The 14,265-nt window shown below is 44.1% G+C and overlaps 1 protein-coding gene across 5 annotated transcripts in view; it reads right to left on the bottom strand.

Annotated features, from left to right (window-relative positions):
• The window catches only part of FAM114A1 (family with sequence similarity 114 member A1), a 95,190-nt gene that overhangs the window by 23,556 nt on the left and 57,369 nt on the right, over positions 1–14,265 (bottom strand). For 4 of the 5 annotated variants that reach the window (XR_007125305.1, XM_047719110.1, XM_047719112.1 and 1 more), the window contains 5 exons: positions 14,014–14,137; positions 8,460–8,551; positions 6,359–6,520; positions 4,806–4,945; positions 1,831–1,903 (listed from right to left, as the gene is read on the bottom strand). Coding sequence is in view for 4 of the 5 variants with exons in the window: in XM_047719110.1 (XP_047575066.1) it covers positions 1,831–1,903; positions 4,806–4,945; positions 6,359–6,520; positions 8,460–8,551; positions 14,014–14,137 (591 nt within the window). In the remaining variant the exon portion in view is untranslated. Of the gene's footprint in view, positions 1–1,830; positions 1,904–1,928; positions 3,364–4,805; positions 4,946–6,358; positions 6,521–8,459; positions 8,552–14,013; positions 14,138–14,265 lie in introns of those variants that run through there. The other variant, XM_047719113.1, reaches the window with a different exon arrangement.

The following is a 14,265-nucleotide window of genomic DNA, read 5'->3' as shown; positions in this document are numbered from 1 at the left end:
AATGGGAAGCAACATCTGAACACTACCCACGACTGTAAATAAAAGGATGTCCATGAGTCACAGAAACCATCTCTCTGTCTCTCTCTCTCTCTCTCTCTCTCTCACACACACACACACACACACACACACACACACGCACATCACCGCTAGATGGCCAAAGAGAAACCAACAGTTGGCCACCTGTCCGATGGGTGGCCACCTGGGATGTGAGAGATCAGTTGAGAGGGCTGGGGGCATCAGTCACCTCTTCAGGCTCCAGGTTCCCACCTCCAGAACTGGGGGAAGAGCAAGCAGAGGGTACAGAGAGCCTTGGGAAGCCGGGTGGCTGAGGCCGTCTCGTCCTGATTAAGACCTCACACGTTTCTGTTAAACTTGGCAGTCTCACCCCACAGCCCACAGGGGCCAGTTACTCAGACAACACTGAGCACACGAATGCATTTGATCACGCCTATCATATCCATGAACTTCTCTCTCCTGCCCGTCACTCTGCCTACATACAGTGAAGCTCTCACTGTGGAAGCCCCCAAATTCTACAAGAACGAAAGCTCAGGTTTTGCGAAATAGGAGAAGCAAACCAGATTCCTTGACGACAGAGTGAATAGGTAGTAGATGATTCAGCCCTAATTAATTGAGTCGCTTCTCTGCTGACAGGTGTATAGTCATTTCCACTTCTTTTGAGGACTGCCCTTGGCCTTGGCAGGGGTGGAGTGGGGAAGTGAACCCCAACAGCCAGCTAGGTCTGCATGATAACATCCCATCCCAGTCACTACAGGCGATACCAAGAGGATATGTGACCCACACTGCTGAGTCCTGCAGCCTTCTCAGCCGGGAACCCCGAATATGAATGGAAAGACACGGGGTCTAGGAAATACTACAACTGAGTCACGTGAATGGCGAGACTTTGGAGAGGGAATATGTATTCTGCCACTGAGTCCCCCCAGAGGCTCACTTTCCTCCACTGCCTTTAATAAAGTCCCTTTCCTGGGTCGATTATGTAAGATCGTTTCTGTTCCTTCCTGTTAAAGGCTGAACTGAGTCCTCCCAGAGAGATACAGTGCAGTTCTGCCCTCCAGGACATCAGAATGGGCCCTTCCTGGGAGAGAGGGTCATTGCAGATGTCACGGGTTACAATGAGCCTTTTCAAAGTCATTCCCTGTGGAACAGAAACACTACTTGCATTGGTAAGTCTTTTCTTTTGGTTCCACTTGAAGTGTAATAACAAAGTAAAGAAACCTCTCACCTTGGGTGGCGTCCATATGCCAGGTTCTGAGGGCAACAGTGAATGCAAATATTCAAAATTATTCTAGTAGAGATTTTTGAATTGGATCACAGGTATTAATTAATGAAAGGAACTTTCATTTGGCTTCCATTTATTTATTTATTTGAGAGAGAGTACCAGCCGGGCGGTGGGGAGGAGCAGAGGGAGACAGAGAAGCAGACTCTCTGCTGAGCGAGGAGCCCGACTCGGGACTTGATCCCAGGACCCCGGGATCATGACCTAAGCCAAAGGTAGACACTTAACTGATTGAGCCACACAGGCACCCCTGACTTCTTTTTAAACAAATAAAGAAAATTAGGCCCACAGATGTTTCAAAACCCACCTAATATCTTTAAGTTGGAGATGGCAGGGTCAGGACTAGAATCCAGTCAGATCAGAGCCCAAACGACCTGTCCTGACAGAAGGTGCTCCTGGCCTGGTTTCGGGAGACATCATGGTGCAGCGTCTGTATATGGAGCTATCAGAGAAGGCCTCCTGCGCGTCTCCTCACACTTCCTCACAGACCCAGCCTCCATAAAGGGTGGGAGAAAGAATCAGTATTAGAAACTTACCCCAACAGTGGTTAAAAAATTCATAAACTTCTTTGATAAGGAGGCCACTTCTTTACACATCGCAGTAGTTAATCTGAAAGGAAAAAAAAAAGTGGTTTTGGGGGACTTGCCATCAGATAAAATAATTTAACCCTCAAGACAATGGCTGGTATTGATACCATATTCCATTTAAAAGAACACGCACAAATTTGAAGGTGTTTTGTGGAAATGTGTTCCCCAACAATCTTCCATGACTCACGATCACCCTTGAATTGAATCCTGGTTTCCTCGGCATGTGTAGTTAAGGAATAATTGCCTAATTCACCCTACCTCTTTTTAGAATCAAAAGCACGTGCAGGAAAATTTGAGGCTTGAGCGCCATATGTTTAGCAGTGTAAGCCTCTTGCCAAGTGAATTTTCTCTCGTTTTCTGGTCATTTTGAAATAATAATGAGCATTCACTGAGGTACTATGCCAAGTACTTTTTTTTTTTTTAAGCTTTTATTGATTTATTTGACAGAGGGAGGGGGAGAAGGAGGCTCTCCACTGAGCAGGGAGCTGGACACGGGGCTCAATCCCAGGACCCTGGGATCATGACCTGAGCTGAAGGCAGATGCTTAACTGACTGAGCCACCCAGGTGCCCCATTAAGTACTTTAATATGAGGAATCATATTTAATCCTCATAGCGACCTTATGGATTACATTACTATCCCCATTTTATAGATGATAAAACTGGTGCTTAAGAAAGCTAAGCAACTTTTTTTTTTTTTTTAAATAGGTCCTGTGCCCAACATAGGGCTTGAACTCATGACCCTGAGATCCAGTCGCATGCAATAAGGACTGAGTCAGCCAGGCACCCTAAGAAGGTTAAATAACTTCCTTAGGACATGCTGGGATAGAGCTGGGATTCAAATTCAGATGTCTCTTGATTTCTTGATTACCTTTTTTATTAGATGCCTTATAATAAAGATTCTATAAAATCTATTCTTAAGACTTATATCAAAACTCCCAAATTCATTCTAGCCATTTGACTTGTAAGGATTTTCCCCAAGAAAATAATGCAAGACAGGTGCAATATTTAGCAAATATTGCTTTGATGACAAAACCCGAAAACAACCCAGTTAATGTAACGATGTGAATATTTGTTTTCTTTTATAATTCATATATATGACTTTTATGAATAGTGGTTAAAATGCTGTTAGAAAAACAGTAACTCCAAGTCAAGAATCTTATATTTTAAAAGATCTAGTGAAATCGGTAGAGCTAAGCTTTGTTTTGATAAATAGGGGTTCTGAGTCATGTTCTTTGGTTTGTTGAACTCTATCTGTCCACCATCCCATCCATCCATCCATCCACCCATCCATCCATCCATCCATCATCTATCCATCCAAAACTTATCTGCAGAAAGGGTCAGAAGTAAGGTCTAGGGATAGCCCAGAGCCATTTTGTCTATGTTCTTGGGCAGATGGGTGGAAAGGCACTTCTCATACAGACAAATGTGAGGTCTTGTTAGCTTTTGCTTGGCGCAGCTTGGCAAGGTTGGGATAATCTAGACTGGAAATCAGAGGTGCTAAGAGTAAGGTCCAACTATATACACGTGGGGACTTCTGAACACTCTCCCTTTACAAACAAGTACCACACACATATAAAGAGCACTTAGAGGTTTTCCTCTCTATTTGAAACTTCTCCTAATTTTCCCTTTCCTCTTCCTTCTATACACTAAGGTAAGTACATATTTTTTCTAAGTCTATTAAGTGCAGGATTGTGTAGTTCTTCTAATATCTTTCATTTTCACATGTTTAGGTAAGAACATCTAGACTCAATGACACAAACTTACAAGTGAGGAGCAATCTACCAGCAGCACAGAGATGCTAATACTGACTTTCTAGAAAGTTCTTTTTTTTTTTTTTAAACACTTTATCTGTTTATTTGACAGACAGATCACAAGTAGGCAGAGAGGCAGGCAGAGAGAGAGTGGAGGAAGCAGGCTCCCTGCTGAGCAGAGAGCCCAACGCGGGGCTCGATCCCAGGACCCTAGGACCATGACCTGAGCCGAAGGCAGAGGCTTTAACCCACTGAGCCACCCAGGCGCCCCTTCTGGAAAGTTCTTTGATGAAACATCTGCTCCCCAATCGACGATGCCAAATGCAGTCATAAGCAAAGACGAATGTCAGTTAGCAAAGTGAATGGGGGTGTTGCGATGCGTGTGTGTGTGTGTGTGTGTGTGTGTGTGTGTATCCATATATTTTTAGAAGGCTCTATTTTAATTCCTGTGTCTGTGTAGTAACGAGAAGGTGTTTGGATTTCTGCTAATTTTCTATACCATGCATAAAGCCATGAGTGTAAAGTTAATGGCTTGTTTTTTAGCTCCATACCAACTGTTTTCATAGAGGCTCCATACCGACTATTTTCATGTATGTAAAGCCACATCGATACACATTTTTATTTCACTAGATCAACTAATCATAGTGGCTACTATTTGTTGAAGAATCTAACATATGATGGCACATACGCACACACATGCCATCCACAGAGAACTGGCTTACATCACCAACCATCTTTGCCAGCATTCAGAGTATGCAGAGCTGGTGTCAGTCCCTAGGAACAGCAGGGGTGTGTTTGAATATCTTTGCAAAGCTGGCTGAGAAGTTGCACGAAAAGATGTTCTTTCTCTATTCTTGTGGTGTGTTAAAAATGCAATTACCCCTAAAAGTCTGTACTTCTAAGACTTCGATCTGTGAAAATAAACACTTACCCTTGAACGCTTTAGTGTGTCTTTCCTTAAGTCTCTTCATAAATAATTCCTAATTATTATTCTTGCTAACATGATTCAGCTAAGAATCCTGTGAATCCTAAGAGAGTCTATTTCTTAAGATGACCACAAAACAACGGAATTAGTTGACTTATAATTTAAAACCTTAGCAGCCTAGGGGGCATGTGTGTGAATGGCACACATATATAACACCAGAAACATAAGAATTAAAAGTAACATTTACTTTTTCAGAACTCTTGCTTGGTCCTGAGCTGGTTTTTCCTCTTCTTGCCCATGAAGAATTAATTCTGCTACTTTATGAAGCTGCTCGATACAGCGTGCTGTTACTTCTGCTAGACTTTCGATGGACAGCATATACACTTCCTGAAACAGATAAATGCAAGTAAGACAATTATCCACGGAGCAGAAGCTTTTTAAAAAACCCTGTGATGTGGGCACATGGGTGGCTCAGTTGTTAAGCGTATGCCTTCGGCTCAGGTCATGATTCCAGGGTCCTGGGATCGAGTCCCACATGGGGCTCCTTGCTCCACGGGAAGCCTGCTTCCCTCTCCCTTTCACCTGCTTCCCTCTCCCTCTCCCTCTGCTTGTGTTTCCTCTCTCATGGTGTCTCTGTCTGTCAAGTAAATAAATAAAATCTTTACCAAAAAAAAAAAAAAAAAAGATAAAACAAAACAAAACCCTGTGATGGGGGCACCTGGCTGGCTCAGTCCATAGCGCATGGGACTCTTGATCACAGAGTCGTGAGTTCAAGTCCCACATTGGGGATAGAGTTTACTTAACAACAACTACCCTATAATGTTAAAAATATATATATAATTCTTTTAAAAAAAAAGGTCTGAAAAGTTTAACCAAAGGTTAATGGGCATATCTGATACTCTTCTAAGGAGAAATGCTGTGCTAAAAAGGAAGTATTGCCAGGCCCCCAGGTATATGGCAACCCTTACAACTGCGTCCCTAGTTCTCAGAGAGACTCTAGGCACACACCAGCCAGGGGCTCAAAAATGCTTGTGGAAGGGCGACTGAATAAAGAAACTCAATGGACATTTCTCTTTACAGTGACTGAATTTACAAAGTTACTTTCCGGGGGTGCCTGGGAGCCTTGGTCGGTTAAGTACCCAACTCTCGGTTTCGGATCAGGTCACGCTTTCGCAGTTGTGGGATCAAGGCCCCCATCGGACTCTGCACTCAGCGTGGAGTCTGCTTCAGAGTCTCTCTCCCTCTCCCTCCCACTCACTCCCTCTCCCTCACAAATAAATAAAATCTTAAGGAAAAAAAAAACTTACTTTCTCTAAAATGAAAATTCAATGTGAAAATGAAGTCACTACACATTCATTTTTGAACACAGGCAGGCTATAAATTATGCACACATTAATTTATTAAACTACAGAATAAAAACTGTGGCCGTGAAATTTTTTTTGGGAAAAAAGCTTCAATTGCCTCATTAGTTTATGGGGCATAAAGACATTTTATAGTTACAAATTTGCATATCAGATGGAATTTTATCCTAATGATAAATCAACAATGTTCTTGAAGATTTTTTCCCTTTAAATTAAAGCTCATAAAGCTCTGGAGGAAAACGACAACATCTATGCTAAGTCACGAACTGCCCTGGCATTGAGAAATTTTAGTGTTTATCACATTAATCCTCATATTTCTATACTGTTGAAACAGGGCGCAAATGAAAATGAAGTGGTTTCTCCTCACTCGAAATTCAGCTGCTAATAAAATTAAAGTCATATTACTGCTCTTCAGGTGGCCAAGCTCCAATAAATGTACCTCAACTGTCTTAGTTCTCCTTTCTTCCTTTTTGTCTTCTTCAGGATTTTCTGGTTTCTCTTCCGTCTCTTCCTCTCCAGTGTTCTCCTCTGACTGTTCCGCCATATTTATGGACACCGTAGCCTCATCTTCTTCTACCCAGTCATGAGCTTTCTTCATGGCCTGCGAAGCCCCCACCAAGCCAAAGCAAATCATTCATTATGCAAATCTGGAGACTAAGACATTCTAATCCCAAGACTAATGTTGCCCTCCACCTTCTGGGGTGATTCTATAACCTTCAAAAAGTTGATGTGGGCAAATCCTTAGTCTCCCTAAAAACACCTTGTTGGTGCTTTCTCGTGACTCTCAAGTAAGGAAAGGGGCCAGAACAGAAAGGAAGGATGGAGAGAACACTGTGGACCCTTTTCAGAGATCACTGTAAAAGGATACACGGATTAAGAATAAAAATGACAGTGACCTTGAAAGAATGATAGTATATTTTTCACTTTTCATGACCAACTATAAAAGAATAACCATACTCTTTATATAACCCATATATATATATGGGCAAGAGATTTAGCCAGGGTCATTGCTGAAGCAAATTTCCTCATTAGATATGTCTCATGAAGCCCTTAATGTTTCATGAACCTAATAATGTATGACACGGGGAGGATGAAGAATGGCTCAGCTCGGGACGCCTGGGTGGCTCAGTTGGTTAAGCAGCTGCCTTCGGCTCAGGTCATGATCCCAGCGTCCTGGGATCGAGTCCCACATCAGGCTCCTTGCTTGGCGGGGAGCCTGCTTCTCCCTCTGTCTCTGCCTGCCATTCTGTCTGCCTGTGCTCGCTCGCTCTCCTCTCTCTCTGACAAATAAATAAAAAAATCTTTAAAAAAAAAAAAAAAAAAGAATGGCTCAGCTCTTGCCCAGTCACGTCAGGGGAAGGAGAGGTGCCATTGTGAAGACCAGGGGCTGCTCTGTGACTAGCTTCGTTTCACGAATACAGGCAGAGCAACCTGTGGCCGAAGGCATTACGGCTCACGTGACCAACGTGACCAAGCAGAGCGACCTCCCTTCCCTGTTCCTCCCTGAATCCAGAAAGGGCAGCCCATCCAGCTTTTATCATTACAACCTAAAGCTGTTTGCTTAAGTGCAAGCTATGTCTGGGTTTATGTTAAACTTGCTTCTCCTCTTCAACCTCACCTGCTTTTGTCAACAAGCCAGTGGCACCTCGGAGGCACCACGGGATCCACGCACGCACACACACACACACATACACACACACACACACACACACTGTCTCTCTCTCTCTCTCTCCCCAAGCAGGGGCAGGTGCTGCGCGGAGATGAATGAGGCAATTTCCCTGCTGTGTTCAAGTCACTGACCTGTCAGAATCGGTGACCTCTATCCAAGATAAAGAAATTACTCATGTCTCCCCCTCATTGTCTCATCCTGCCCTTTCCTCACCTGCCTTGATAAGTGTTACCTGTGTCCCCTACCGCTTGCTAAAGAGAAGGGAAAAAGAGAGAGAGAGAGAATGAACAGGAAAAAGAACGCAGTTCTAAGTAATTAATAATGAGTGCCCTCATTAAGAAACTCTACAGCAAGACCTTATACTAACTCGCAAAACATACAATTAGAAGCAGCCAGAGTGACAAGGCTGGATCGTTCTAGGACACCGCGTGGCACCGGCATTAGGGGTGGGGTATTGGGGAGGAGATGCGTGGCTGACCTGGCTGATTGGCTTCTCTCTGCCTCATTCTGACTCGTCACCCCCGCGGGAGTAAGGGAGATGGAATTTGCAAAAGCCCTTCGGTGAGCCTGCACCCCTCTTCCTTCCCCTGTGCGGAAGACACCCACAGCTCCGATATACAAGTCTACCTTGAGGAGAAGTGACTTGTTCAAGGTCATAGGGTAATTACTAGTGACCTGTCGCATGTTCCCTCCCATCACATTTCACTGTGTGGCCCCCGGGGGATCTTAATCACTGACATCATACTCTCCTCCCCTCATGTGCCATTCGGGGCTTGGGGTTTGTCCATTTCAGGTGGATCACTTGAATTTTTACAACCAATACCCTAAAAAGATCAACAACAATAAAAACTCTGACATAGACAGTGCTGACCTTATTGAGCTTGTCAGGCGTGGCCGCGACGTGTAATTCAAAGAGAAGTTCTGTGAGCGTGCTAGCAAACTCTTCTCCCTTTTCCTCTGAGGCTGGAAACAGAAAATGACAGAAGTTGGAAGCGTGATTTTTTTTTTTCATCCTTCAAAATGTGGCAGTTCCCCTGACCTTACAGCCTGCAGTCAGAGTCAAAGTGGGGGGCTCAACAGTCACCCCCCACACTCCCCTCCTGCCAGAGGGCAGCTTAGGAGCACCTGCTTACAAGGACGACAGTCAGGCAGCCGGCCGCTGCCGCCATGCGAGGGGCTGCCCGAGCCTTGTGTTGTTTGAAGCTCTAGCTGGTGGGGGGAGGGGCCCGGGCTGGCCTGAAGGCCACATGAGGACAGGGAGGGAGTGATCGGTCTTGCTTGCAGCTGTACATAACCAGTAGCTATCTGCTGAACGAATGACTGAACGAACAAATGAATGATGTAGCTCAGGTCTAGAAGACCCGGACAACCATGTATTTATGATCTGGAGAATTGCTGTGCTTAGTACTGCAACCCTAGTAATACCCAGGGCACCCTTTTATGGCCACAGAGCCACAGTGCTTAGCTAGCCGAACTCGTCTCCACAAACCATATGCTATCAGAAGCATCCCTGAGATGACACCGCATCTCTGGAGAAATGTCCCAAGGTTCCTGGGGATATCTGTTGGCCCTATACTACTTCTTACTATGCTTCCCTCCAGATGGAAGCTGCCTAAGGACAGACATGGTATTTGCTTCTGCTTATTCCTGAATTCGGAGTGTGTAACACAGTGCCTGGAACACAAGTGTTTTAATAAATACTTGGTATTTATTTAACAAACATTATTTATTTATTCTAAGTATTTATTAAATAAGTATTTATTAAATAGTTTGTTGATAAATTGTATCATATAGAATAATATAGAGAGCACACAGATCATGGTCTGCATACTATAGCCTCAGATAAAAATAAATGGATATCATTGGTGGGCAATAAAGAGAGATTTTTAAAAATTATAATTCTATTTCTTTTTCTCATTTGTATCTGCGGGTTTAAGCCATTTTAAAAGTGCCCAAGTGCTGAAGAATTAATTGCACAGTGGGTTCACCACCAGTTTGTGTGTGTGGGGGGGAGATAAAAGCATCCTTCATCTGCCCTAATTACATCATCTGAAAATACTCTGGCTTATGTCAGTGGGTGAAGGCAGTAGCTTCGGGGACAGCTAAGCTATGTGAGAAAACCTGTATCTAGCACTTGGGTGTATGTGCTCTTTTCTGCTTTACAGACAGAATGGCTAATTAGCAGCTTGTGAAGATAGCCAGGGGTAACCTGCAGGTCTTTGTTCACAACACTGGGCTTCATCACATCATCTAGAATCCACATATTCTCGGGGGAGAGACAGATTAATAAACAGAATAGAGAAATAAAACATATATGTCAGATGGTAAGTTTTATGGAGAAGTATAAACAGAGGCAGAGGAACAGGGACGGCTGGGGGTCGGTCGGGAAACGAGAGAGTAACTGACAAGATGCCATTTGAGTAATGACCCGAAGGGAGGGGTGAGCAACACCAGATGGGGAGCGGGGCAGAGCTGTCCAGCCAACTCGAAGTCCAGGAGGGAGTGTGCCCGGCTTGCTCAGGGACAGCAAGGAGGCCAGGGTGGCCGCAGCAGGGGCAGGGAGGTGTGTACCTTGTGGGGGATGGAGACAGAGAGAGAGAGAGAGAGAGAGAGGGAGATGGGTGTCTTCGTTCAGGATGAAGCTGACACTAGCCAGTCATTATAAACGAAAGAGGTAAGTGCGCTGAGTGCACCGAATCTTACCCTCAGAAGGGTTGTTAAGAAGGCTTCCTGGAGGAGGTGATACATGAACCTAGTCTTCAAGAACGAGAAGACATTAACTACTTGTACAAAAGGAGAGATGGAGGGCTAGAGAGTCAGAGAGAGAGACAAAGCTGAGATCCCCTCTCTGCGGGGCAGAGGTCTTGGTCTCATCCTCTCTAGGAAGGCAAAGTAAGAGGGGGCAGGGACACACCTGGGTGGCATTGATTAAGGTCTTGTTCCAAATTACCTGGTCTTTCTCATTCTGTAGGAGGTAATACTGCAGGGCAGAAAGAGCCCTGGGCTTAATTGTGGCAGGTGTGGGTTTTTACCCCAGTTCCTGCATTCAGAGAATCTGTGGCCTGGGGCTAGTCATGGTTCTTTTTAGCTTCCATGTCCTCCTGTAAATTTAGGATAATAAAACCCACCTATTGGGGCGCCTCAGTGGTTCAGTTGGTTAAGCCTCTGCCTCCCTCTTGGGTGGTGATCTCAGGGTCCTGAGATTGAGCCCCTCGTCAGGCTCCCTGCTCAGTGGGAGCCTGCTTCTCCCTCTCCAGCCTGCTTCTCCCTCTCCCTCTGCCCTTCCCCCCTGCTTGTGCTCTCCCAAATAAATAAAATCTTTAAAATGCAAAATAAAATAAAAACCCACCCATCTCAGCTGTAGCATTGCTGTAAGAGATCAAATAATACAGCAAATGTGAAAGTGTTTTGTAAACACTAAAGTTTTATCTAACTATATTGTTATGGGCAACAAAGATATAAACACAGGGAGATTAAAAATATCTGGGAATCATCAACACTAAACTCCGATGCAAGTAGTTTGTGTCACTCCAGCTTTTAAATGCTTTTTGTTCTAGAAAACAGAAAAGAACACTGATAACTTTTAGCATGTATTTTAGGGGAAAAAAATTACATAGAAAAATGGAAGTGGGTAAAAACAGATGATAAATAATGTTGCCACAAAGAACACCTATTACTACAGCACTTGGTTCGTACATATGGTCCAGATCTTCACCACGGCAATAAAAATAGAAAATAGCCTTTTAAAAACCTCTTCACGATAGTGGTAAACCAAATTAGAGACCCATGGCATGATAAAATTACACGCTGCTGGAAAGACAAACAGGCAAATCATTAGCTAACACTATCAAACACAGAGGAGCCCAAGGTTGAGTTTATCTAAAAATGACAGTTGGATACATTTTTCCAAGACTTGCAAATGAATTATTTAGGTGTTAAGAGGCTTTTAGGAATGTAAATGCTTACAAGGGGGAAAAAAAAAAGTGCATGGAATGCTTTGGTTTCTCCCAGAGTTTTCCTCCTGGCTTCTCCGCTCACCCCCACTGGTGACATCCTCTTTATGGCATTCAGATAATCCCTCCCCCTGGATGAAGCTGTCATGCTCCATCATAATTGGACTGATTTAATGACACCCCTGCTATTCTTTTCTCCTGGTGATCCTTTATGTGTTTGACATTTATTTATTAAATTAAGTTAATTAAAATTAATAGTGTTCTGATAATCTGGAGATGTCCTGTGGGAAAATGGATATATTATGGGAGATAATAGGGTTCACTTATGGAGAGATAAATCAACCATTTCCTAAGCATTGTGTTCAGGACTTCATCATATATATATATATTTTGAAGGGGGGGTCATAGGGGAAAAAATCCCAATTTACTGAAGCTCATATTAAGACTGGAACACATTGCATATAGTAACATTTTCCATCTAGTAGTATTGAATCAAGGTTCCTCTCTAAGAAATTGTGCTAGCTGGGGATGCGTACTGCTTTAACTTGCACCTGCAACACTATCACTTTGAGGTTAGGAGAAATCTGGAATCTTTTTCTTATCCTTTCTGAATGACACACCCTATAGGATCCAGGTCTACCTCCGGCATCATGCAACCAAAGAGAAATAACCTGGATCTTTTTGGGTGATCGTTACTCTGGAAAACAGGCATCTCTCTTGGTTCATCTTGGGCCCATATTACCTGTATGAACTCTGACAGCCAGTGTCTTAGTTTCACATTATTAAAACAAAGGCAAGGCTGTCCTGCTTTGGGACTCTTGCAGAAACACACAAATGCTCAAAAACATTACTCTCCAATAGCCTCTTGGCTAGTGGCCTCTTTCTATTCTTCAGTATAACTGAGCCTTCTATTTTGAAGCCATGAGCATAAATCTCATTAGACGGAAGGCACATAAGGTCAGTATGGGAGACTAAAGTGGGAGATAGTATTTTGCAAATGCTTAGAATAATTTTGCCCTGAGCATCGAGGCTGAAGCCCTCAGTCCTTGTGTTTGAGCTTTGATTAAAGGTGTGCAGGGACGACTGGGTGGCTCAGTTGGTTAGGCTGAGTCCTTCAGCTTTTAGGTCATGATCCTAGGCTTCCGGGATCGAGTCCCGCATCCGGCTCCTTGCTCATCGGGGAGCCTGCTTCTCTCTCTGCCTCTGAGTGCCACTCTGCCTATTTGTGCTGTCTCTCTCTCTCTCTCTCTCTCTCTGACAAATAAATAAATAAATAAAACCTTTAAAAAAATAAAGGTGTGCAACACACTTGGGGAGAAAACACTTCCAGCTATTCGATGGGGATGAACATGTGCCATCACTACTCTGCGTTTGGGTGATGAAAGTATGATCATAAAGAAAAGCTACAGTTTAGCGTGCCTTTACTGTTTTCCCAGCATTGTTTTAGCACTTTAAAGAACAACACTGGTGAACATTTTTGAGCTGTTCTGTGGGCCAAGCTCTGTAAAATACATCTTTACATACATTATCTAATTCGAGCCTCCCAATAGCCCTCGGGAATATGTATCCGTTTCTCCATTTCACAGGTGCAGATAATGAGTTTCAGAAAAGTTACATAACTTGTTGTAGGCCATGCGGCCAGTGGGCGGTGCACATGTTTCAAATGGACCTTGGAGTTGGGAGAAGCCAGCCTTGTGTGTCCCGTGGTTGCCTTGTGTGTCAGCATAAGCCCAACAACCGTGCTTACATGGCTATGATGCCATCAGTAAGAAATCACTCTCCATGTTCAACGGCAAATGTTTTGCTATATTCTGCTCCTAAATGGGCAACTTAAAGCAATTCTTTTTTTAAAATTACCTTCGATATTTTTTTCTTTAAGATTTTTATTTGTTTATTTGAGAGCCAGGGCACAAATGTTGGGGGGTGGGGGAGGCAGAGGGAGTCGGGTTTCCCCCCTCTCAAGGAAGACTTGTTTGGCATGAAACAGGTCCTCGTCTCCTTGGGGGGTCCTGTCACTGGGTGGCTGGAGACAGAGGGCAGGCCACTTACAAATACACCTTAATTCCTCAATATAGGCATCAAAAATAATAACAAAAGCATGCCAAAGAAATCCATGGAGAGACCTGCCCACCGCATGCAGATGAACAATTAGATATCAGGGCATAAACTTCAGTCACAGGGCCATGCTCAGTGTGCCCCGTTCTCCACTGCTCTGTGCACCCCTGTTTCCTGTGCACCTGCCGGGTGCCAGGAGCTGTGCTCCCACCAGGGCGATGAAGACACCTCCCATAGGAGTGCTCACCCGGAGAACGAGGGGACCACAGAGCCCCGTGGCCAGCTCCAGTCACGGAGCAGGTGCACAGAGCACTTTGGAAGTGAGGAGGAGGAGCTCTTGAATGAAAGCACCCCCTGTTCAAAGGGTTGTCTTTATGAACCGCCTGTTTGGCAGTTTAACTGATGATTTTCCTTTACCTTGTTCTTCTTGACTCTCTTCATTCTCTAATTCTTTGGCTGCAAAGATGTCTTTAATGGAAATCAGGTCGTTTTTAAAGAGTTCCAGCTTCTCTCCATCGAGGGATGCTAAAAATGACTGAACCTGAAAAAAGAAATGGGTCAGCGTAACTGTCATCTTGTTTTCCCGTTAATCACATTTACGAGGGGCTGTTGCCAGTTCTGCCGGGACTGAGGGGCTTTGGTGGTGTGGGGGCAAGGCCGGGTGGAATG

This window comes from Lutra lutra, chromosome 2 (genome assembly GCF_902655055.1).
Source record: "Lutra lutra chromosome 2, mLutLut1.2, whole genome shotgun sequence".
NCBI classification, from domain to species: domain Eukaryota; kingdom Metazoa; phylum Chordata; class Mammalia; order Carnivora; family Mustelidae; genus Lutra; species Lutra lutra.
The sequence above is the reverse complement of the archived record's forward strand: the minus strand, read 5'-3'. Positions and strand labels throughout refer to the sequence as shown.